This window comes from Podarcis raffonei, chromosome 15, assembly GCF_027172205.1.
Source record: "Podarcis raffonei isolate rPodRaf1 chromosome 15, rPodRaf1.pri, whole genome shotgun sequence".
In the NCBI taxonomy this organism is placed as follows: Eukaryota; Metazoa; Chordata; class Lepidosauria; order Squamata; family Lacertidae; genus Podarcis; species Podarcis raffonei.
The window spans coordinates 36,711,134-36,735,623 of NC_070616.1; the positions used below are offsets into that span (position 1 = coordinate 36,711,134).

Consider the following 24,490-nt stretch of genomic DNA (forward strand, 5'->3'; position numbering starts at 1 on the left):
GCGATAAAGTTCCCCAGGCAAGAAAGCACCAAGAACATGCTGTTTGAAGATGAGGGCTATGCGGCCGAGGATTATGGATACGGTGTGTTACCAGGTTGTTTTATGTGCTAAAGATAGAAGATAAACATGCCACTATATCATCTTTGTGGTATGGAGAATCATAAGTGTGCCTTGCATTTTGTTGGGTATGCATTATGACCTATGATTTATAACACAGAAATCCAATGGAATCCACAGTACAAGGGAGATTTCCTGAGCACACAAAGCACAAAGAATGGATCCCTGACTTGCAAACTGGAGGAGAGAGAGACTGTATTTGAATTGCCTGTAAAATGATCCAATCCATTTGCCAACCTTGTGGTCTGGAACAAGAAATGTTGAAGAATTCCAACTAAAACAGGAGCAGGAAGTTCACTTATCCGCCCTATGTCAGGAACAGAAATCAATCAATTGAATATGATTGACATTTGCTCTTGTTGTTGCTTTCAGTCCACAAATGATACACAATGGATTATGTCCTCGTCCACCCCATTTGCACTGTATTCCCACTGCACTGAAGTGAATAGGGTGGAATAATGTAGCAATAATGAAACTTGTACAATTTGTGTAATTAATTATGAAAACTGCATAAATTACAAAAAATTTGCCAGAGTGGACAATGTGAAGAATGTGGTTTTGGCAAGGATACAAACTTCAGTGGAACAGAAACTGGGTTGCACGTGTCAACACTGGGGAGAGAATAAAAACTATGCCTCCTTATGTCCCTAGCAGAGACAAAAGGTTTGGAAACAAAATGGTATTTTGTCCTCAGCTGAGATCCTATGTGTGAACCAGTATCCAGGTCATCATTGAAAATTAAGCTCAATTCTATAAAGAGGTGAGCAATGCGATTCCACATTGTCAGTCCAGTTTTAAGCAACATTGTCCTATCTCTGGTAGAAATGGTTCCCCTTCTTCTTGTAATATTTTGTTAAGCCACTTTAGAACAGTAATTATCTCACATGGGATGCCATGCAATTTGAGCAGCTGTATGTGAGTTCGGATGGACTGGCCCCAAATATATTGATGGCTTATCAGAGATTTGAGTTTCATTAGCAGCAACTGATCAGTAAATTCATGTATTGTATCACATCTCTGCCTTATAATTTTAGTTCATGTAAACCAGCCCACACAAAGCCTACTCACACATAGAAAGTAATGATTATACTGTCCCAGGTTGGACATGATTACCATGACTTAATAAGCTGAAATATGTATAAGCCTTATGCCCATCCTTCTGTTGCTCAGTCTTTCCCTTTCAACACATTTTAATTTTTTTAATTTTTTTTAAATTTATGTACCCCCCCAAGGATCACAGGGCAGTTTATAATATAAAAACACAAAAATGCATAACATAATAACAAGCAAAATAATAGGCTCCTTCCCCAATTTAAAAGGCCATATATATTGTTTAATTAACCAAAGGCCTGGGAAAAGAGAAATGTTTTCACCTGCCACCTAAAGATATGTAGTTAAGTTTCCTGAGAACCTTCCTGGGAATACAAATGGGGAGCCACTACAGAAAATGCCCATTCTTCTGTTGACGCCCCCTAGACCCTGTGGGGACCACATCACCCCTGAGTTAATTAACCACAGTATTCCAAAACATCTAAAGGCCATGAGGTTGGCAAAGGCTGCCTTATCTATTGAGAATTACAGTGGTACCTTGGGTTAAGAACTTAATTTGTTCTGGAGGTCCGTTCTTAACCTGAAACTGTTCTTAACCTGAAGCACCTCTTTAGCTAATGGGGCCTCCCGCTGCCACTGCACCACCGGAGCACGATTTCTGTTCTCATCCTGAAGCAAAGTTCTTAACCCGAGGTACTATTTCTGGGTTAGCGGAGTCTGTAACCTGAAGCGTATGTAACCCAAGGTACCACTGTACAGGCAGAAGGACAAGCTTTTGTGGCCGCTTGGATATGGACACTGATTTCCAACCTGGTCTTCCTTATTTACTGAAAATTCAAATATTATTTCCATTAATGATTTAATTGTGGTAATGGTAATTCATAATACTCACATAGCATTCATTGATTAATTTATAAACCAACTTAATTGCCAAAGTGGCTTCTCCTGAGCCTAGCTAACTGAAACATCTCATTCCAGGTAACCACAAAGATTTCTTTTAGAAAAAGTTATTGGAATGAAAAACATTTCATTGGAGACCAGTGCCTTGAGCCAGGACAGAAGCCTCATAAAACTTTGCATTCAGTCAATTGTGATGTAAGGTGTGCAGAAAAACATGACCTGCTAAAACGTGGGACACAGAATGCATGCAATAAAGAGTGAACGGGAAAAGTTGAAGTGGGGGGCGGGGACGCAATGGCAATGCTTATTTTCAGCACACTGTAAAGTACAAAAGAGACCCCATTTATGAGCAAAGCAACCGAGAAAACAAGAGCGATTCACTGATAAGCGGAGCTTTACAACACTTCGGAACAATGCAGAAGAAACAACATCTAAGGAAACCAAAGCAAAGGACATCAGCAAAGAAAGGGCACCATCAGGACATTCTCTTGAAGGAGTAAGTGAGAGACGAAAGAAAGAAAAAGGAGGATTTCTTTGCTATACAAAACATCAGACTTGCCTCAATGGAAAGATGTTGTGGAGTCAAATAGCCTAGGTCTTTTATTGCTTGTTATTACAAAATCAAACAGCAGTTCAGGCTTTTGTGAAACATAGAACTTGGCTGATTGTAAAGAAGGAGGGAGATAAAATAGTGTGTCTGTTTTTACATAGCAACATTATGTGCTTTTGGTTGAAGAAAGAAATGATAACTGAATCTCGGCAGGAGGTCAAATGTAAGTCAAGCTGGGGGAGAATTGGTGGGGGAATGGAAAAAAATCAACAACTGGAAGTATATCTTGCAGACTCAAGCTTGAAGCAGACAGAATGCAGGAGGATCTGTAAGTCTCCCCACTTTTTAATATTACTTTTAAACAGATAGGGGTCTGTGAGTGTGTGTTTATCCCATCCTTGTTGGGGGCAGCTGCACCTGACAGAAGTGATTTTAAATCTATAATTACAGACAGTTTTCCCAGATCAAAATCGTCCCTGGAGGCCCTGTGAACTCCTCAGTGGGGTAAAAACTACACGCATTCCTCCTACAGCAGGGATAACAGCAACTAAGGTAGAAAGGAGCAAATTAAATGTTGCTTTCAGCATCTGGGGCTGGTTGATGAAAATGTCCCACAGGTGGGTTGGGGTTATAGTTATTCTGTCATCAGAAAGCCAAATTGTGCTCATGCTGCTAGCTAGCGTGTGTCCTACATTACAGAGGATAGCCCCTTATTTGAAGAGCTGTTCAATCCACCTCTGATTTAAAGATAAGAAGGGATAGCAGGGGCCTTGAAGTTGTCGTCAAGCACACGGACAACAGATTCAGTAGCACCCAGCACCACTGTGAGTAATAAGAGTTCTACTGAAATCCTATTCCCATGACTGTAAATAAACATATGCAAAGTTTACACAAATCTCCCTCAATCTCCGTCCTTCTTTTTGGCAATGTGGAAGTGGTAACTGTACTCAAAGCTGTGGAAGATTTTAAGGTATTGGCAGAGGGTGTCACTGTGAAAAGAATAATATATGTGCCTTGCTGTGAAGCCGTGCTTTTAAAAGGCTTTGAGTACCTCAGGCTTTGGTGTGACCCGAGAAACTTTTGCACTGGGCGCAAACAGACTGAACAGTCCACAAATAACTACCTGAATTGCTATCTTAATGTCAGGTTTAGCACAAGACATGGAACGCTGGCAGTTTTACCAGTTGAGGTTTATTTAGCAATAACAGGCTTTCAGCAGTCTGAGCTTCCACAGCTCATTCCTCACTGTCAGAGTCAGTTGACTCGACTGGCTTCTGGCCCCTCCCAAGGCCAGATATACACCACGTCCTCCCCCATTTCCTGCTGGTCTTCCTTTGTTCTAATTGCTTGCTCCGCCTCCTGCTTCTTGGAGACTCAGGTGCAGCCAATTCCTCCTCCTCTGGAGCTGAATCCAAACCCCTCCTATCTCCTGCTCCTGCATCTCTGTGCTGCTGCAAAAACTTACAGGCAGCATTCCAGAGCGAGAAGGGCGTATCTCACTTTCTTAGTGTGAAAGAATCAAGTTCCTGTTTACCTCTGCTTCTTCCGACGCCTCTCTGCTGGCTATTGGGATTTCAGCTCCGTTCATCTGAGCTGATAAGGCTCATCTTCCTCCAAGCCCTCCCAGCAGAGCATTAAAACAACAAAGTCCACAACGGAAGGATGAGATAGGTACGGGCTACATTGCTATGCTTTATTACTAAGCTATGCAGAAAGCAAAGAAATATACATCTCCTCTCTGTGAGAGCAGAGAGCAACTGAACAAAGGAAACAACAGAACAAAGGAAACAGGAAACCAGTAACGTCACATCCCGTCTCCCTTTCCCGTGAGACTCCAACAGTATCTGGACTCTGTGGAATGTAAACAGAGTCTTGTGACTGCAAGCAGCTGCACAGTGAGGAAACAGAAACTAACATCGGCTATGTCTCTGACACTTGAGTTGGACAAGGAACAGATGAGAGGCCATAGATCCACACGGAATAGCCCCGACCTCATTCACCTGCTTGGCACACATGAAACAGAGTTCTATGTGCACATCAACATGTGCATCTAGAGATCCTGCATGTGAGGGGGGATCCTAGAAGCCCCCCACTCCCACTGCATGGAGGTCAGTGTGCATTTCTCCAATAAGCAGATGGTGCGGGATTGGGACTGCTGGATGCATCATTCAGTGACACAGGCAGGGCTGGCTCGTACGGCTTCACAACCCACTTTACACATTCCTCAGGTGTGTGTGGTTGTTTGGGTGCCATATGAACGCTCCATGTAACACTGCGTCGGGACATCTACCAAGACCAGGGGTCAGCAAACTTTTTCAGCAGGGGCCAGTCCACTGTCCCTCAGACCTTGTGGGGTGGGGGCGGACTATATTTTTTGGGGTGGGGGAATGAATGAATTCCTATGCCCCACAAATAACTCAGAGATGCATTTTAAATAAAAGGACACATTCCACTCATGTAAAAACACACTGATTCCTGGACCATCCATAGGTGGGATTTAGAAGATGATTGGGCCGGATCCGGCCCCCAGGCCTTAGTTTGCCTACCCATGACCAAGACCTATACAGCTTAGGATCAAGATACCTAAGATATCTCACCCACTTATGTTCCCAACTAATCTTTTTTTAAAAAAAATAAATGTTTATTAAAGTTTTACAAATAAAAAAGTTCATCATTTCACATAGATCATTCCATTAAATAAAGCTCACAGAAAAAACAAGAAAAAACAAAAATAAATAACAAAAAAGAGGGAAAAAAAAGAAAAATCCACTTTTTTAAAAAAAAATTACAAAATTCCATACCCCTCTGTCCTGACCTCCTCACATCTCCCTTTTTTGTGTTCCTCTTTATTCCAATCAAATTCAGCAAGTTCAAACCCTTATTTAAACCATGCTTAAATTATATTCTTCTAATTATTATGTCCCAAATTTTCATTATTTTAGCCCATTCCTCATCTTATATACTATGACATAATTTTATTCTGTTCATAACCCCCTTCTCCTTTTTAACATTCTTTTTTTTCATTCACATTTAACCAAATCCCACAAGCCCTGTTGCCTTCACTTCCCACATCATGTTAACACTCAAACATTTGCAGTGTTTTTGTAAATAGTCCTTAAACTTTTTCCAGTCCTGTTCCCAACTAATCACTGTACTCTGCAGATGAAAGCCTCCTGCAGATACCACCTTTATCACACCTTAACACATCTTAATGCAGGAATTTGGCCTTTACAGTTGTTACCTGCCCTTTGGAATGCACTCCTGTTAAATGTATGACAGCCACGCTTCCTTTTCCAACAAGTCTTTTAAGAAGAAATCTTCCCCCGTCTGCAACTATATTGGAATTGTTTTTAGTTGTTTTTAGATGCTTTAATTTCTCTGTTGTTGGGATATTTGCTGCCCTGGGCTCCTCTTGGAAGAAGGGCATGGGATAGGCAGCTTGTTGCCTGACTCCAGTTCCCATCAGTCCCAGCCAGCATAGCCAATGGTCAGGCATGAGGGGTACCAGAGTCCAAAAGCCTCTGGAGGACCATAAATTCCTCATCCCTGTCCTACGTCCTCAACCCACAATGTACTTTCCTTACCAGTTTCTTATTTAAATAAAACATTAACCTTGAGTTTTGTGAATTTCCAAAGCTAGCTGAGTCCTTTGCAAATTTTTAATTGGTCCTAATAAAGGTATAATAGAGCTGCTTTGTGAATTTTACAGAAGCTCTGCCACAAACAGTCAACTGAAATCTGCTGCCGAAATAATTAGGGCAGGGCTGTGCCTTTCAGAGCAACATTAAAGTTGGTGCTGCCTCAGCAGGATCTAAGCCCCTTGATTCATGCCTGTGCAACATTCAAGCAGAATTCCAAAACTGTATTTCCTCATTTTCAGGCCTCCCTAATTGTTTGCTTTTGCTAATGTGCAATTCAGCTTAAAGACTATTTACCCCCCCCAAAAAAAAACAACAACACCTCAGCTGTGCATCAAGAATGCTGCAGTGGCCTTTTATCTGTAAATTAATTTGATCCAGGCAGATCAAAGCTGTGGAACTGGATCATCTCACTCCCTCTCTGTTAAGCACATAAAGTAACAGGACTTGTGGTGGGGCTGGGATAGCTTTTATGCCCACACTAGGTGCAGCCTCCCTCTCTTTCCAGCCCCAGAACTAATAGTAGATGCATGTTATGGGACTAGGGGTCGGATAATCTGTTAATTACTCTTTCTCTTGCTTTCTCATTGCTCCAATCTTCAGTTATCTCTGTTTCAACATCAGTTTGTACTATTTATTCCTACAAGCCACCCCAATCTCTGCCAAGCAGTAGCAAGATTCCAGGGGTCTTTGCACTTAACCGGGGATTGTGTTCCTTTGAATGAGTTACAGCGGAAACTGCAGTGTCTTTAAGAAATATGGTTTAGTCACACATACTTACGCCTGAGTCTTATGGAGGCAGTGCAGAACATTCCACCCCATGAGTGTCTCTTTTTGCTCCCCTCTCAGCTTCAACAGGCTTGGGTCTAGAGCAGAAAAGAGCCATGCTCCCCAGTCTCTGCATGCAGCCTCTCCCAGCCAACACCACATTGAGTTCTGGCCCCTCTCTTCTTCTGCTTCCTCAAAACCCTTGCTCAAAAATCTCTGTCTAAAAGAACACATTTTCCCTGTGGTGACATCATGCCCCCTGTTACCCTGGCAACCTCTCTCCCCCAACTCTGCTATTGCCTTTTGCTAACACAACTGGGGAGGAAGTCCTTCCCTCACTTCTTGCCTAACGCTGAATGTCTCACCTCTTGTCAGGGCAATGACCCTGCCATCATCTTCTGTCTCAACCTGTATTTTTACACTGTGCCTGGCATCTTCAATACTACTCCAAATATTATCTAAATTCTACCATTTACTAAATGTAAGAATTTATGGGGAATGCCAAGACAGTGGTACCTTGGGTTAAGTACATAATTCGTTCCGGAGGTCTGTTCTTAACCTGAAACTGTTCTTAACCTGAAGCACCACTTTAGCTAATGGGGCCTCCTGCTGCTGCCACTGCACGATTTCTGTTCTCATCCTGAAGCAAAGTTCTTAACCCGAGGTACTATTTCTGGGTTAGCGGAGTCTGTAACCTGAAGCGTATGTAACCCGAGGTACCACTGTACACACATTCCATAGCGTTTCAGAAAGTGTGAATTAAATAGATTCACCATGAACCATCCTGAGACCTCCGGGTATAGGGCGGTATATAAATTTGATAAGTAAGTAATAAACAAAAGTGTGAATGAATGTAATTTCTCCCTCACTCCTACGTGAATGTGGATCATTAGTGATCATATATAGCCCTATCTACAAGGAACTCCCCACTGCATTCTACCTATGACATCAATAGACACAAATCTGACATCAGAAATGGAAATATCCATAAACCAGAAGGAAAATATCTCATGATACCAGGATGCCGTGCTACTGATCTCTAGGTGGCTATCCTTGAACCAATGAATTTCAATGGAGGTTGTAGCATGATAATTTAAGTTCATCATGAAATTCAGCTCTATTCATTGGGGTATGACTAAAGACAATTGTATCCTTTCCCATAATAGATGCTATTAAACATTTACTGGTTTATTGTTTGTATTTATATCTATTTAGGTTGTCTGGTCTTTGACAGCAATAAAGATGACAGATAGATAGATAAATAAATAAATAAAGGTATTTAATTTTTTTGCACAATTTTTATCTTAAGAAAGGGAAGGAAACTTAGAAATGATTATATGCTATGAAAGTTAGAATTTCTAGATGGGCTGAAGGAGGCTAGGTCCTCAGTAATAGCAAACACTGATTGATTGTGCTTTGTCAATACAGTTACTATGAAATTCGTAAATTGCTCCATTTTGTAAAAGCTCAGAATTGCTGTATTGCATTGTTTTATGTCGCTTTGTTTTCTTCAGATTTCATAATATAAGCAGCTTCTATGTAAAGATAATAAAATGCCTTTAAACAAGGCATTGCACACCATTAAACAAATGGATTTGTTTCTGTTACAACCTTGTGCAGTCTTTATGCAACATTTTATGCTGCCTCTCTGAGTTGTTAATGAGCAATTTTGAACCCTGATGAGATCCCCAAATTATTATCTGCCATCAAAAGGTGATGTCATGGTAAGGCCACTGCATTAGACTGATGAATTTCCACATTTTTCGCTCTATAGGACGCACCCGACCATAGGACGCACCTTGTTTTAGAGGGGGAGAACAAGAAAAAAAAATCTCCCCCTCTCTGCTCAGTCCCCTTCAGCGAAGCAGCAGGAGAAAGACAGCCCCTTCCATTTCTCCTCCCGCTTCGCTGAAGGGGCACTGCACAGCTCTCCCTCTCTGCTGAAGCCAGGAGAGTCTTGCTCTCCCGGCTTCAGCAAAAGGAAGCCTTTGGAGCGCAGCAGGACCTCCCGCCTGGAGCCAGGAAAACCCTGGAGCCAATGCAAAAGGAAACAGAGAGGGGAAGGAGAAAAAGGAGAGAGAAAGGAGAAAAAAGAAAGAAGCCCCAACCTTGCCATACCGCTGCCACCACCGCCGCTAAGGAAGAGAGGTAGGAGAGCGCCGGGAGGGCAAGGACACGTGGCCCAGCCCAGACCCGACCGAAGCCTACTCCACGGCGGCTAGCACTCCAAGAGAGCAGGCCGGGGCCCAGAGGAAGGCCACGCAACAGAGGAGACCACAGAAGAGAAGATTTTAGTTCTTAATTTTTTAAAAAAAACACAAAACTTTTTTTTTAAAAAAACTTTTTTTTCTTTTCAAAAAACAGTGTCCCCAGATTCATTGAAAAAAATCTGGTAACCTTAATTTAGATTCAGCAGTATTTCTCACTGTGTTCCATCAGACCATGGTGAGCCTGTGTTACAGGAATTTCTCAAGACAAAATCATTCCTTATAGTGAGCTGACAGCGTGGTCTGCACTAGCCTCCTGATGATCCCCTTCCACTAAGCAGGTTGTCAAAAGGTTGGTAGGAGGTGAGCTGAGGCTGTATATTGAAATAAATGAGCGTGTCACCTGCCTCTTCAAAAGGATGCACTCCAATGCTTGCAGCTTTCCTGCAACCATGTTCACCTGACGTCAGAATGTTGTTTATTCCATGTGTTAATTGTGGCAAGGGGCCTTAATTAGCAACGTATTAAAAGAAAAGAATCACGCACTACACTGCAAAAGAATTATGGATGAAAAAAATGCATGCTAATAATGATTCAAGTTATGTGTAAAAATCAGAATATGAAGTCTACATTCCAACCAGCTTAATTTTTTCCCTACAAAACCATTTGCATTTGATCATGAGCTTTTTGAGGGCAGAGAGAGGAGAAGCAGAGCAGATCACGGCTGGCTGCACCACCTTCCAAAAGAGCACAGCCTGGTCCTGTGTTTTGGAGTGAATTAGCTGTCTTGCTCATAAATTACCATACTTGTCAGAACAAAGGAATGTACAGTCTGGAATTCTATTGCTGTGGGGGAGCACACAGCCATTTATTTAAATGTAGACCAGGTCTCCAAAGGTTATGAATTATTACTCTGAGTAGACTGCTTACCTTGATGTGAAGAGAGAATTAGCCTTATACACTGAGCCTTTATGGGAAGTTTTATTGTCCAGAGCAAATATGACCAGTTAGGATTTACAGACTTTATTAGCAGCAATAACCATTTTACAACCAACACCAGTAAATCAGGGTTTATTGAGAACTCCGCCATTTTAATCTGCAGAAAGCCATTAAAATGTCGCCTTTTTTATCAGACATCATTCCTAACTTTTATGAAAGACAGATTTTCCATTTAGCTGGTAAATGTAAAGTATTATAGTTCGAAATAATGAATTGATCTGAAAGTAGTCAAGTGGGCTCTGTCTCAACAGCCACAAGGGTTAACTCCTGGGATGGTGTGAGGGTTTGATGAAGCCATTCCGGACATTACAGCATTAATATATGCAGTTTATAGGAAGGGGAGGCTGATTTTAACAGCTTTTAATCCTCTACCTAATAACATCTCAGCTATTTTATTTCTTCCTGTCTTCATGATAAGATTGAATGAGAGCTCTGTGTTGGTTATACCTTTGATGTACCAAGTCCACGATAACGGCAATACATTCAGAGGTGTAAGCTTTCCCGTAACTAAAGGAGACTATTGTCTTGGTGAATTGCCATATCCCAAATTGGAAGATTATATGAACTCTTCCATCTCGGGAAGCCATTTAATGACTGTGGTTAAGCCAACACCACTGTAACTGTGTGGCTCCTAAACTGTCCCTCCAGATGTGGATGGGTCCTTCTGATCATTGAATGAATGTTTTAGGCAGCAATCCAAATCCCTGGTAGGCAGTAGTGGGGCTTAACAGAGTGGTGAAGCTACTGCCATATCCAGAGTTCTGTTGTTTCCACCAGCGAAGGCGGAAGGTGCAGGGGGCACAGGAAAATCCTAGAATTTTGCTGCACCAGGTCCAATAGCTGAATTAGCTTAAGACCCAACTTGACTGCACCATTTTTGTCCCTGCCCCACCCTAAAAGCAATTTGCTGGAAGAGGAAAAGTGGAACTGACATCAAGGGATGTGTGCCCTTTAGCAGCTGAAAATGCCGCTCAGTTGTTCCCTTCCTCATTCCGGATCGAAACTGGTTTGGGGAGAATCACATCAAAACACAGTATATCATAAGAAACGGCAGAACAACAGATATGGATTATGGCTATCATCATGTCTACGCTGCTTCCCTAAACAGTGGTGGGAGCACGCCGGATGCAGAGGAAATGGGAGCGTGTACACATGGGAGAAAACAGTTTACACACACCCTCTCTGCACAAAATGATCACAATCCTGATTCCGCCCCCCTGCAGATGCTACTTAATGGCAACAAAACCACTGGTGTTAAATGCAATCATGCATTTAACATAATGTGTGGTTTGGCTCTTAGACACACATTTTATTTCCTGTTCTCATTTCTATTCAGCGGTTTTGCTACTCCTAGCTAGCTGGAAGCTTATTCTTTGGAGTAGTTGGTTATCTTTTTCCTTTCTTTCTTTTTTTGCCTTCCTCCTCCCAGTTTGCCTCATTACTCATCATATAAACTAGTTTCCAATGGCATGTGCTCAGCAGGCCCTCTGACTAATGAACAGAATGTGCTGCTTATTCTTTAGAGTTTTATTGTTTCTCTGGCTTCTTCTGTCCACCCAATTAATAAGATACCATAGTGATTTTGACTGAGATGAGAAGCAAGCAGCCTCTGGTTTAGATCAGTTTCTCTCTCTATCAATGTGTACCTAAATAGCAGCAGCGCAGATGCGGCTCTAAGTCTTGTTGGAGAGTAAACTTACCACAGCACAGATGGAATTGCTGGCCCAAAGCTCCAGCTCTGAGCTGATAGATAGAACCAACAACCTGCTGTAACGCAAGCACCACTGCTTTTCCAGCTGTGTCCACAGAGAGAAAACTGGCAATCAGGCTGAATAAGAACAGAAGAAGAACTTGCTGGATCAGGCCAATGGCCCATCCAGTCTAATATTCTGTTCTCATGATGACCTACCAGTTGTCTATAGGAAACCTACAGACTCCCCACCTGCAGTTTCCAGTAACTGGTCTTCAGAACCGTTACTGCTCCCAGCTGAGGTTTATTTGGGGCACCCCAATTACAGTCCCAATCTGCAAAAAGGAGGATTTAATATTGTTCATGGGGCTTCTACATTAAAGGCACCACCACCATCAATTATCTCGGTACCAGGCAGCAACTCTTATGTTAAGGAAGCAGGTGAATGATTGCTCAGTGGTCAAAACCATACTTTGCATGCAGGTCCAGTCCCTGAAAAGATCAGGTAGTAGGGTTCTGGGGAAAACCACCGGAAGAGACAATGCAAAATTGCCGCCAACCAAAGTATGCGATATTGACCTAGATCAGTCTTCCCCAACCTGGTGCCCTCCAGATGTTTTGGACTACAAGTCACATTGGACCCAGATGCATGGACTATGGTCATGAATAATTGTGTTCAAAACTCTGAGGGCACTGGGCTAGGCCTTGCTCTTAGGTTGGAAATATACACCGAATGAACACACAGACATAATTCTGGAATAGTCTGTTTGGACATACCTGGTGGGAGGGTGTTAGCTGTAGTAAATAACACCAAACCACCTAGTGTCACACTAGGACTGGGAAGACCCAAGCTCAAAACTGTATGAAGCCATTAAATTTGCAATATGACCTTGGGTCTGTCACTTGCTCTCAGCCTCTCCTACTGGCAGGCCACTGCCAGCGACTACCGGCCAGTTGCTGAGGAACGTAGAAAGGCAAGGGAATATTTATTACAACTATCTTTTTATTCAGTATTTACAGAAAGAGGCTACAGAACCCAACCTCTTGGATAATGGTGCTGTCCTGAGTCAACCCCCCCCCACTTCCTCATTCGTCATTCTCGTCCTTTCTCCTATGGGTGCTGCTACGTGCCCTCTGTCTTTGAGCTCTTTGCTCTCCTATTTTCAAGGCTCACCAGGTTCGGGGGGGGGTCTGGAATGTTTTCTAAAGACACTTCCTCCTCCCTGGAAAGGTCTAGCTGGGGAGGCAGTCTCCACCATTCCTCCTCTGCCCAGTCCCTGACATCTACCTGACAAGGTTGTGAGAACGGAGGGGTTGCATTATGCATGCCACATTAAGCAATTGGGAGCAAGAAGTTGAGATATAGATGCTGTTCTTGTTACTATTTATTGTTGCTAGTTTTGTGGTCAACATTATTGTGTGTGTGTGTGTGTGTGTGTGTGTACATAGAAAGGTAGAGATGAAGAGAGGTTATGTACATGAATTCTGATCAGTTACCTACAGCGGTCTGTGCTTATTCCCAATTACTAATCTGAAGAGTGGGCAGTTGGTTCCGTGGGGAGGATTGAAGAGGATCTTTCAGGGAAGCAATTGCAGCATAAGTAATTACAGATACAAGCTGACCACTTTCAGTAATTGTCTGTCATGATACTGAAGGAGGAGCATAAAGCTTGAAGAAAGAGCCAGAATGGCAAGAAATTTGTGATCAATGGCAATGATCAAAAGAAAACTACAAAATCCAGGCAAGATGTTTTATTTAGCTGCTTGGCTGGCCACACACAATTAATGTGTCAGTGTTTTCATGGAGTTTCCAGTACTCAGAGGACTAAAAGCACTGCATGCTGTTATTTGCCTTCCAACTGTTCAATACGCTTCCCTTTCTAAGGTGCAATCTACACAAATAACTCACTACATGGTAAAACTGGTCTTGGAAAGGGGAGACGGAGCCCAGAAACTCTTTTAGTACATGATGTGCTATTTGTCTACTCAAAGTGGAAGCTGCTCTCATAAGAACCTAAGAAGAGCCTGGTGGCCCATCTAGTGCAACGTTCTCTTTCTTGCAATGTGGCCAAGCAGATGCCCATGGAAAGTCATTGAGCAGGATCTGAGCGCAACAGCATTCTCCCTTCCTGAGGCTTCCATCATTTTACTTAAATTATGCAACATCATGCATTAGCACAGCGATATGGGAGATATGTGCAAAGGAAACATATCATAAACTCCCCTTATGGTTACTCTGGAAAAGTTTGCTGGAGTGGTGTTGATCCCTACCATGGCAAAACTCTTCCTATGTTCCAACAGTATCATTTAATATATATAAAAAATGTCCAGTAGCACCTTAGAGACCAACGAAGTTTGTTCTTGGTATAAGCTTTCTTGTGCATACACACTTCTTCAAATACACAGAATTTAATGACATTTAATGTCATTTAATGACAGCTTTGGCTGGCCCCTTTCTTTTGCTGGGCAGATTACTGGTTATTGGCACAGGATGGTCAGTAGATAGTTTCTCAATGGGAGATAATGGAAAGGAAATCATTGCTGATATCCACACTCAGAGCATGTCAAAAGATTCAATTTGTAATACATAGGAGGTACACAAATATTAATTCACCCGGGACGGGAGGCTTAAATAAACTTTTAAGCCTGTCTTGCAGTGCTTAATTCATATTTAAATGCACACTGCAACCTGATTAAACCAAAGGAATCCAAACATAAGAACACAGACACTGTTGTTGTTTTTTGTGAAATGCCATGGGCATGATCCCTCACCTCTGCGGCAGGCACTCCCTCTGGTGGGCGACAGTGGAGAACAATCATGCCTTCAATAGGAACTTCCCTCCCCTGAGGGTCTTGCTCAAAGTTCTTGCGCAAATCTGTAAAGAATAACACACGGCCGTTAACCATTCAAAAAATAAAAAAAATTCAAGGGGGATAAACAGGTTAGTCCCTTGCAGCAGATATAGTTAGCAGGCCAGGGAACTTCTTCGGTCTTAGGGCCCCGTTCCATTTTAGAGAACCTATTGAAGACCACCAGAAGCATGGCTGACCCAGGGGTTTCTGCACACACATTTGTTCATCTTGGCAAGCAAGAAATACTGTCACAGTTCAAAACCCCTCAAGCAGGGCATCTGAGGAGTGTGGCATGGCCCAGGGAGAGTCTTGGATGCCATATCCAGAGGCCGAAAGGGCCACATCCAGACATAGGGTCTGAGGTTCTGTAGCAAAATATATGTCTGGGCTGAAAGGAAAATCTCCAGCAGCGTTGATGAACAACAAAAGGGTGTTTATTGCTAGCAATAAAGGCTCAGTGGGATCACTCTCCAAAAGCTGAGCAAAGCCCCAAAGGGTGGGACCTGCTGTTATCTGTTAAAGCAATACATATGCATAAACTTCCTCCAATTTAAAGTTACGACACAATACTAATTACACCATGTATGGTCTTTCCTTCATTACCTATTCACTAGGCAAGAAAACAAAGGACTCTCTCTTGTCAAATGTAGACACTTAAGAATGTTGTTTACAACCTTGGGAGTAAAGCTGCTCCTAGCACAAAATAAGGCACAAGGCCTCTAGCCTGGCTAGTTAGCTGAGCTTATAGGTCTCTATGTGCAGCAGTTCCCCATGCTTGCATCATGAGTTCTGTGGCACCTTGAAGGCCAGCACATTGACTACAGTATGAGTTTTCATAGGCAAGCAGTTATTTCACCAGATGTATAAAGTGGGACAATTTAGATGGAGTGTGCATTTGTACATATATAAAGAAACAGATAGAAAAACTGGAATGCACTCATACACCACCCCTTCTATGAGGAGCTCACAGCAGCATATATGGTTTACCCCCCCCCAAAAAAAAACCCCAGGTGATCCCCACAACACCCCTTTGAAGTATGTTAAGATGTGAGAGACTGACTGGCCCAGTGTCACCCACTGTGCTTTGTAGCTTAGTGATGCTTTGAACCTGGGTCTCTCCATTTCCAGCCCAACACTAACCACTATGCCAGACTGGCTGTCCTAAAAGGCTGGAAAACAGCATTGCAAAACACGGAGGAGTGTGGATTTCCGTTAATATATTGGTTAAAGCAGTTCAAGGATTGTAAAATTGGTAGGGTGATGTGAATGAATGTCTCTCCCATTCCTAAATCCTAAGCACAATTACTGAGGAGCTAGTCTCATTGGGCATAGTGGGACTTGGCTCGGAAAAAGAATGCTAAACATAGTGCTGGACAGCTCCCATGCCTGGGAACTGACTAAATGCTTTCTCCCCTGCAGAGAGAATGAAATTATAAGAATTTGCCTCTCTTCATATTGCATTGTGAGGTCTATCAGAGAAGTCTTCCCACTCACTTATGTATGTTTCTCTCCCCACTCTTTCTCTCCCCCCCCTTAAAAACAACAACGAAAAGCAGTCTCAGACTTCATGGTGCAGAGAGAGAGAAAGATCAATTCTGAAAATTAATAGAATTTCACTTCAAGTGCGAGTTTTTTTAAAAAATAATGTTGAATTTTCTAAAACAACACACACACAAACAAGCAAACACATTTTTACAAGTGCATATGTTCAACTGAAATGAACCTGGGTCTTAAACCCAGGTTGAAATCCAAAGGGAGCAGAGATTTACTTGATGAAAAGCTAGTGGAGCAGCTCCACCACATCCAGAAAGTGATGTCTGCCTTCATTCCTACCTGGTGATGCTACAGCACTGAACCTGAGGCTTTTTGCATGCATAGCAGGTGCACTACAGCTGAGTCAGTATAATTCCCACTTGCAATTTCCCGCTCCCCCCCGAAGGGAGTCTCTAAAAATGTTAGAGACCCTTCCCTTCCTGCTTTTCCCTACACACACACTACATACCCATATACAATAGAGAAAACAATATATGTAAATAAAGCAACACAGCTTTATTGAGAAAACAGAGAAAGTTGCTTTGCCAATGGAAATAACCAGAGTACTTATTTTAGTTATATCAAGGCTACATAAGAACTCCTTACCAAGGCTTTGTATTTTTGGGGAGGAAAAACTGCAAAGCCACGCTGGACATGGAGAAAGCAAGTAGCCGTGTCCATGTGGCTTCAGAACTTATACAGCCAGATCGATCCACCAATTAATTTCATGCTCCCTTTTCACACTTCCATGTTAGGAAAGAAAATTCATAGTATATGGCGGGGGGAGAGAGAGTCAATAAAAATCCAATTCCGAATAATAGCCCTATGCAGCCCTGCAAAACGGGAGAATTACCAGCTCCTTCAATGTAAGGGCAGTTAATTCAATGAAATAAAAATAATTTACGCATTCCAAGCAAACCAGCCAATGAAAAATCACTGTCATTTATAAAAATCATGAAGCTGCTGTGTTTACCCAACTGTTCAATTTAAGGCGAGCGTCCTTAGAAAAAAAAAGTGTGGAAGAAAAGTAATATCTGAAATGCACAGGAAAAAGGGGGGGATATGCAGAAAGTGGGCCATCTAGGGGCTCACCCCAAAGAAAGGTTTAATCTTCTGAACATGCTCAAATAATGTGTACACAAATGGACAGATCTATTTCCTCTCGTCCTGCTGCTGACTCCTCCCCTGTAAAAGTATTTTCTGGAGGCTGGGAAGACTCCTGAATCTAGCAGTGTCATAACCCCTGAATCTAGCAGAGACATGGAGTTGGAGACTGCGGGGGACACCAGGTGGGGAGCCATAAATGACTGTTGAAGATAGGGAGACCATTGTGCTTGAGCAGCCCCCAGAGGAATCTCTCAGTCCACCAGGACCTGTAGGGCCAGAAATCAGAACCTCATGGTCACCTTCCCCCGAGGAACCAAATGCCTCCACAGCACAGCACCCGTCCAGCAGTACAGGAAGTGCACCAGGAGGCAGGTTATAGAACAGAGGAGGAGGGTTGTCTTCAGGAAGAGGGTTGGCCCTTTAAGGCTCTTCCCTGCAAATGGAGGGAAGTTGGAGGAGGTAGTTTGGAGACAGAGACTTAGGGCTCTTCATGTCTTGTGCCAAGAAAGCACAGGTCCAAGCAGTTTTCCACTTGTCATTTGCTTTCTAGGCATGATTTTCCCTTTGCCCCACTATTTTCCCCCTGACAACCTACTCTTTAGCATTAAATCAGAACAAATGAGAATCTGCAGAAAACCTGGTTGTTGTTTGTTCTGATTCAGAGCTAAACAACGGGTTTTCCTGGGGGAAAGCAGCAGGGCAAAGGGAATTGTGGATGAGGCCTTTAGAGGCTTCGAATTGTTCCCTCGGAGCTGACTGAAGTCCAGGAACTTTTAATCAGCCTTGCCTTTCTGCTTTCTCTGTGGGATCTGGCATCAAACCAGAACACAAAATCTCTCTAGAACAGATGGGGAGGGAGAGATTGAGGGGTCAAGGTAGAGAGAAAGAGGAGTAGTCTCATTGAGCAAATGGAAGTCTGTGTTTGGCACCACCAAATGCCTGCACTTCTAAACAGTGTTCATCTGAAAGTATGCATTTCAATCATATTCTGGCACATTTTTGTGCTGGGAACCATAACCCCCAAAACTGGAAATGTGTATAATCAAAAGAATGAGGTTCCAAAGTGGAAATGAGGCCAAAAGGTGTAGGATCGTGTCAGTTTGCTGCAAGATTCACCGAAATAAAATTCTTTAAGTATCCTGAAACGGGCGTGAGATGAAGGTTCTATTTGAGTACAGAATCTAACACCTTCTGGTACCTTCACACAAGCCCAATATCCTCTCAAATTATTTATCTAATGCACTGATTACCTGTTCATCATTGCAAATGCAATCTTAAATCCACATACTGTATATTCTGCAAGTACTAAAAGGTGTGTCTGGCTTTATAATTATTACAGGTCACCAGGTCTCCTGGGTTCCAAAGCATTCCCCAGGTCATGCTAAGCCTTTTCATGCATCATGGCTTTGGGTGCACCATGTTGGGATGTAGTTCTTCCAAGTCTCAAACTCTCAAGATTAGCCAGGGAGGCATTTATGGCTGGTCTTGTTTCCATTTTGAATCTCTGGCAGGTCATTCCCAAATTGGAACTGGAAACTTGACAAAATTGCTATATACAAATCTGTTTCAGCTGAATATTAGGGAGGGTGGATCCAAATTTATCTCAAGTTACATGTGAAAGAAGATTTGCATGTGCTATTTAAGCATACTTCAGATGTCCCATATATTCACACAGCCAATGAAAGTAGGGGAAGTGGGACTGTGGGAGCAAGCACCTTACTCATCCACAACATATGAGCATGTTGTGCACATGTAGGCTCATAAGTAAGGCTGTGGACTGTGCTTTTGCCACATGACTGCATGTGTGAGTCTATGCATGTTGTGCATAGACAGCATAGATGCATAAATAAGCTTACAGTGAGGGCAGAACATTCTGCTGCAATCCCAGTGTACATATGGATATTTTGACTCAAAGCCTGAGCAAATGTCTGAACAGTATTGTCAACTTTTAGTTTTACTTTTAGTGTGTCTTCTCATATGGAGCCTTATCAATGTGCTGTGCTTTCCATTCTAGTATTTGATAGATGCATTTTTTTAAAAAAATGAAAATGAAATGAAATTATGCAAAAACAGAAGTTGCAGCTGATATACAGCTATCAAACACACCATGCATTTAAGGGGACACACTTTGTGAATTTCATTTAGCGAGAAGCCACACAGTGGGTCTATGATCTGCAGCTTCTCATGCCCTGGAGTGGCATTGAAGGTTGGTACCATACAGTAAGCTTATTGTGGGGAATTGCAGTCAAATATAATTGAAGCTTCTTTGTTCACTCTCTATCCACCATGTGAAGCCGACCAGGCAACACATCCGGGCTTGACCACCTCAAGCCCAGACTGTGTGGTCAGAAGTATTTTTCTGAATTTTGTAACCCAAGAATTTCTACCTGTGTTTTTCTTGTTGCTACATGGAATAACACATGAACCTGAAGTTTGGAGTCTGCAAGTAAAGCCATTTAAACTTACTAAAGGTGTGGTCTGTTCATTGTGAGTGTGGTAGAAATGGGGGAAAGTGCTGTAGGCAGGCTAAATGGAATATTTAAAAGGTCTAACAGCCTATTTGTAACACTTCACTGTTGCTGCATTTTGTGACTTTTAAAGCTCTGCTATAGTTCTTTTACTGGAGAGTGCATTTAGCCCTGTGCTTGAGATCCAGATGATTATTTTATTAATTTATGGACATGGTTATCTATTTCCCCATACATTTCACCAGCAGCAACTATGTACTTCTCAATCATATGAAATCACCTTTTGTTAACCACAGAGATAGGGGACGAAGCTGTCAAAACATGTGAGTATTCAGCTACAGCAGATATATTTTGTACTTGTTACTGTATTTACAGTAACTACACATGTATTTCCCATACACTTATGAGGGACCCAGGCAAATTTTTAAATCCCAAGCTTTCTCCTTCAAACTAACAAAGTGAATGTCCAATACTCACATGACCCCTAGTTGTGAATACTTGGAAGGGGGACACTGCAACTGGTATGGGGGACACTGCAACCCATACTCACTTCAGCATGTGTCAGCCTTATATTTTGTTCTCAGGAATTGTAAACTAAGCAGAAAACTTAGTAAGGAATACATCTTACCGCTCACAAGAGAGCTTGAAAACACTTGAATGTCAGAAGTGTTATGGTACAATTCTGCTTTTTTCCCTCTGTGTGTACATTCACCACCCATGCTTTCCCTATTCTTGCTGCTTTGTCAGCCGCGCTGACCACCAATGTTTGGACAATGGAGACTGTCAAGTGACCCAATGCCCAACAGTAGTCTACAGGGTTCATCCTCAAACTTCTGTAGCAAAGCTGGACAGCACTTACAGGCTATGCGGACCGAAGCTTTTCTGCTCTTTGAAGTCCCTAAGTGGCTCCATGCAACACACTGACACCAGTAGTCCTCTGGCCCATGAAAATCTTCTACTTGCTGCCTTGTCACATTGATGTATGCCTCACGAACCTTCAAGCCTGAATGGGAAAGATACAGGGAAATTAGCTGATAGAGAATGTCTTACTCAGACATAACACTAAGGTTAGCCAAACCTTTTCTTTTTAATTAAACAATTCCATTTTTTAATCAAGGCAAAGCTTTAATTACTTTGACAATAATATATGGCTGCTAATTAAATTCTAACAGCCAAGTAGGTCAGAACGCATGAGCTGAAAGCATCCGCTTGCCAAGATGTGATTCCAGACTATGCAATATCTGCCTTTAAAATCTTCTGTTGGCACTTTCGCTCTTAATAAATAAATAAAGGTTGGTTTGTTCAGCTTTTTTCAAAAAGAAAATGCAACAATAACACAGCAAGCAAGGCAGCAGTCTTCTAATAAGTGCTGGCTGCAATTCTAAGCACAGATTCTTGCTTAAAACAGGGCTTTCTTCATAGGTGAGTGTGTACAGTAGTATTTGGGGTGCATACTTTTTTTCATCCATCGGCTGTAACAAAGCATGGCAGCAGAATAATGGCCAAAAATAATAAGACAAGAGTGACTGAACGACAGAAAATCAAGAAATATACACAAAGCAACCCCAGAGAGAAACAGCAGCCCAGTGGCAAATGGCGCTCAGGAGCTGGCATTATTTTCATAATCCATCATCTTCCCATCTTTCCCATCAATACGGCTTGCAAAAGTTAAAAACAAACAATCACGAAAGCAACAATGGTTAAAATTATAAAAAATAGAGTAGCAGCTTATCTATGTGTGTAAATAGATAACACACAGTCAGCATTTACTGTGAATAGTCCCGCTTTGTTCACCCACTATTTATTGAGCATCTGCACAATGACATGAGCAAAATATCCCTGTCACATTTTCCCTATGCAGCCTCCTCTCGCTGGTGCTCAAGAAAGCACAGAAAGCCTGACTTAAAATCTCAGTGGAATAGCTAGGCAGTGTCCCTGGTGCAATATAACCCATGACCCAGCTATTCTCTCAGTATATGCCAGATCGCTCTAATTTCTAGGAATGGTGAACTTGTCAATTTCCGTTTCTCTCCATTTCTCATTTTCCCACTCTTTCATTCATTTCAAAACATTTCCACCATAGTGTTTTGTTTTTTGTTTTTTGTTTAAGTAAACCCTCCTGAAAATTCATCAGCATTTTAGTGCAGGTTTCTCTTATTAGATATGCACTTGTATGCAATTTTGCCTAACAGACACAAGTTTACAAAGCAATTTTGCATAAGCCAATGTACCTCTGCATGTTAATATATGCTTTTTAATGCATACTTCATCCATATTTATGCTTTTTGTGTATATTACTTGGCTGGAGAACTGTGTTGCAAAATTCAGTGCACGATGGCTGCGTTCCGGTTCATGTATTATTTCTCAAAAATATGTGAATTACATGAGTTCACCTTTGAATCCTAAGTGATCCAATTCCCACCCACCCCAATATCTAATTATTTCTAACAACAACAACAACAACAACAAAATTTATTTATACCCCACCCTCCCTGGCCAGGACCGGGCTCAGGGCGGCTAACATCAAAGTATATGATACATTAAAAACATAAATCAAACAGCTTAATCCTAGATGGTTCTAGCCCTCTGCTTCTCTATAGATTCTTTCTACGAATGAACATCTCTCAAATTATAACATCCCCCTTTCCAAATAGCACACCTGTGTTTTCTTAGGCCCTCTATACTTGAGTGAGGGCATTCTAAAGAGATCACAGCAAGAGTGGAGGGACCATTTAACCCTTTCCCCCAGCCCTAGTAAAATTCCCTCTCTTCAATATTTGGGTCTGGGGGAAATGGGGACAGTCTATTTGGCAACTAAATGTTAGAAGGAAGCTGCCTTATTCTTATTCAGACATTTGGTACATCTAGTTTAGTATTGCCCACACTGACTGGTAGTGCTCTCCAGAGTTTCAGACATGGTTTTCTCCAAGCCCTATGTGAAGTGCCAGGGATTGGACAAGGGACTTTTCCATAGCAGTCAATGTTTTCCTTTTTTTAAGGGAAATTCCCTTATTCCAAATAGGATTCCTCGCAAGAAAAGGGAAAAGTTGACAGCTATGGACCTTTCTCATAAAAAAAACAGTTGTTCTATCACTGAGCTACAGTCCTGTTCTAGGCCTAAAACAGAAGAGAAAGGACTAAGTGCAACTGTATCATCCACGTCTGGAATCACATGAGAGAGAATGCCAGAAAGTCAAGTTTAAAAACTATGTCTATGTGGGTGCACACACACACAAGACCTTTATCCACCAAACAACTCTAAAAATAAATGTATTGTTTATGTTCCAAAAAGACCAAGGTATATTGTGTGAATCAAAATATTTTTGCCATTACTTCATAGTTGCTGGATCAAAGTAGTCCCAGGATCAGAAAATTCATTCTGCTGGTAGCCTGGATAAACACTAATTTCTATCAGTTAGATTAAATGCTCATATTCTCACAGGCATTGCTTCAGAAATATATTCTCACTATTTTCATGCACATATTACATGGGATGTTTTTTCCCTATCTCCTCTCTACAAATGCAAAGTTGCAGACTGAGAGGCCCTCTGTGATGCCGTCTGTCTATAATAGTTGAGGTTGTGTTAAAAGTTTTGCACCTACGCCATCCTCAGCATCATCTCTGCACATGGATGGATTTCTTGTCCTCTACATAAGGATGCAACATTGCAAATTGATGTGTAAGCAACCAAAGGGAGGTCAACAGATGCACTCACATCTGTTAATAGCTCAGAAATGGAATGAAGGAATATAATGCTTTGTCTGGGTTCCGATACGGAGCAGGAAAGTGCAACTGCCTGCCAGCTGCCACAACCCTATTACAGACTGCTAAGAATCACTCAAATGGCAGCTAGGGGAGAAAGGGCCTTGGGTATCATGTTGCGAACCACCAATTAGTCAGCGTTTCGATAGGGCAAGATGCAACTCTGGTCAGTATTTCAATAGATCTACCTAAAGTAGGACTAGCATTGGATACAATTCACTGATTTTGGGGGGGACAGTTCACATTTTAATAGGAACCTACCTACTCTGCACTTCCACAGACAATACACAAAACAAAGCACAATTGGCCTTCAAAATTCCAACTTCCCCAACCAGAAAATGTACACAAATATGTTTATATTAGGAGAAAGCAGGCATAAAAATATAGAAATGAGTGAAAAGAACATACAACCTGGCATTATACTAAGGAAAATGTGTCTGCTTTCAAATGTTCTTGGTGACTTTTAAAAACAACAAAATAGAAATCACAGACTGATGTAGAACCGTGGATAAATGAATTTAAGACGGGGAAGGGGGGGAATTAGCTGTGTTAAACTGAAATTGGTAAAGCCAAGCTTCCAGCAAAACACAATGTGATCTAGCTAGTACTTATTGATATGAGATGTAAGCAGGTTACAAGCCTGTCCCTATTTTTATCAGTTAAATGTTGGAAGGTATGCAAATCCTAATCATCTCCTAATTAACATTACTGGTAATTGAGTAGTCCAATTAAATTTGCTAGACATCTGCAAAGCAGTTCCCAACTACTTTGGCAAAGTAACTAGCCCTGCACTTTGTAACACATTTCCACCTCTTTGAAGGCTCATTTGCTTCCAAAGAGCCTTTCT

General features: G+C 42.0%; 1 protein-coding gene across 6 annotated transcripts in view; it reads right to left on the reverse strand.

Moving 5' to 3' along the window:
* Nucleotides 1-24,490, reverse strand: part of UNC5D (unc-5 netrin receptor D) — a 406,442-nt gene that overhangs the window by 171,971 nt on the left and 209,981 nt on the right. For 4 of the 6 annotated variants that reach the window (XM_053367891.1, XM_053367890.1, XM_053367888.1 and 1 more), the window contains exons 3-4: nucleotides 20,740-20,883; nucleotides 14,692-14,795 (exon numbers count right to left, since the gene is read on the reverse strand). In XM_053367891.1, coding sequence (XP_053223866.1) covers nucleotides 14,692-14,795; nucleotides 20,740-20,883 — 248 coding nt within the window. Of the gene's footprint in view, nucleotides 1-4,151; nucleotides 4,274-14,691; nucleotides 14,796-20,739; nucleotides 20,884-24,490 lie in introns of those variants that run through there. The other 2 variants (XM_053367889.1, XM_053367892.1) reach the window with 2 other exon arrangements.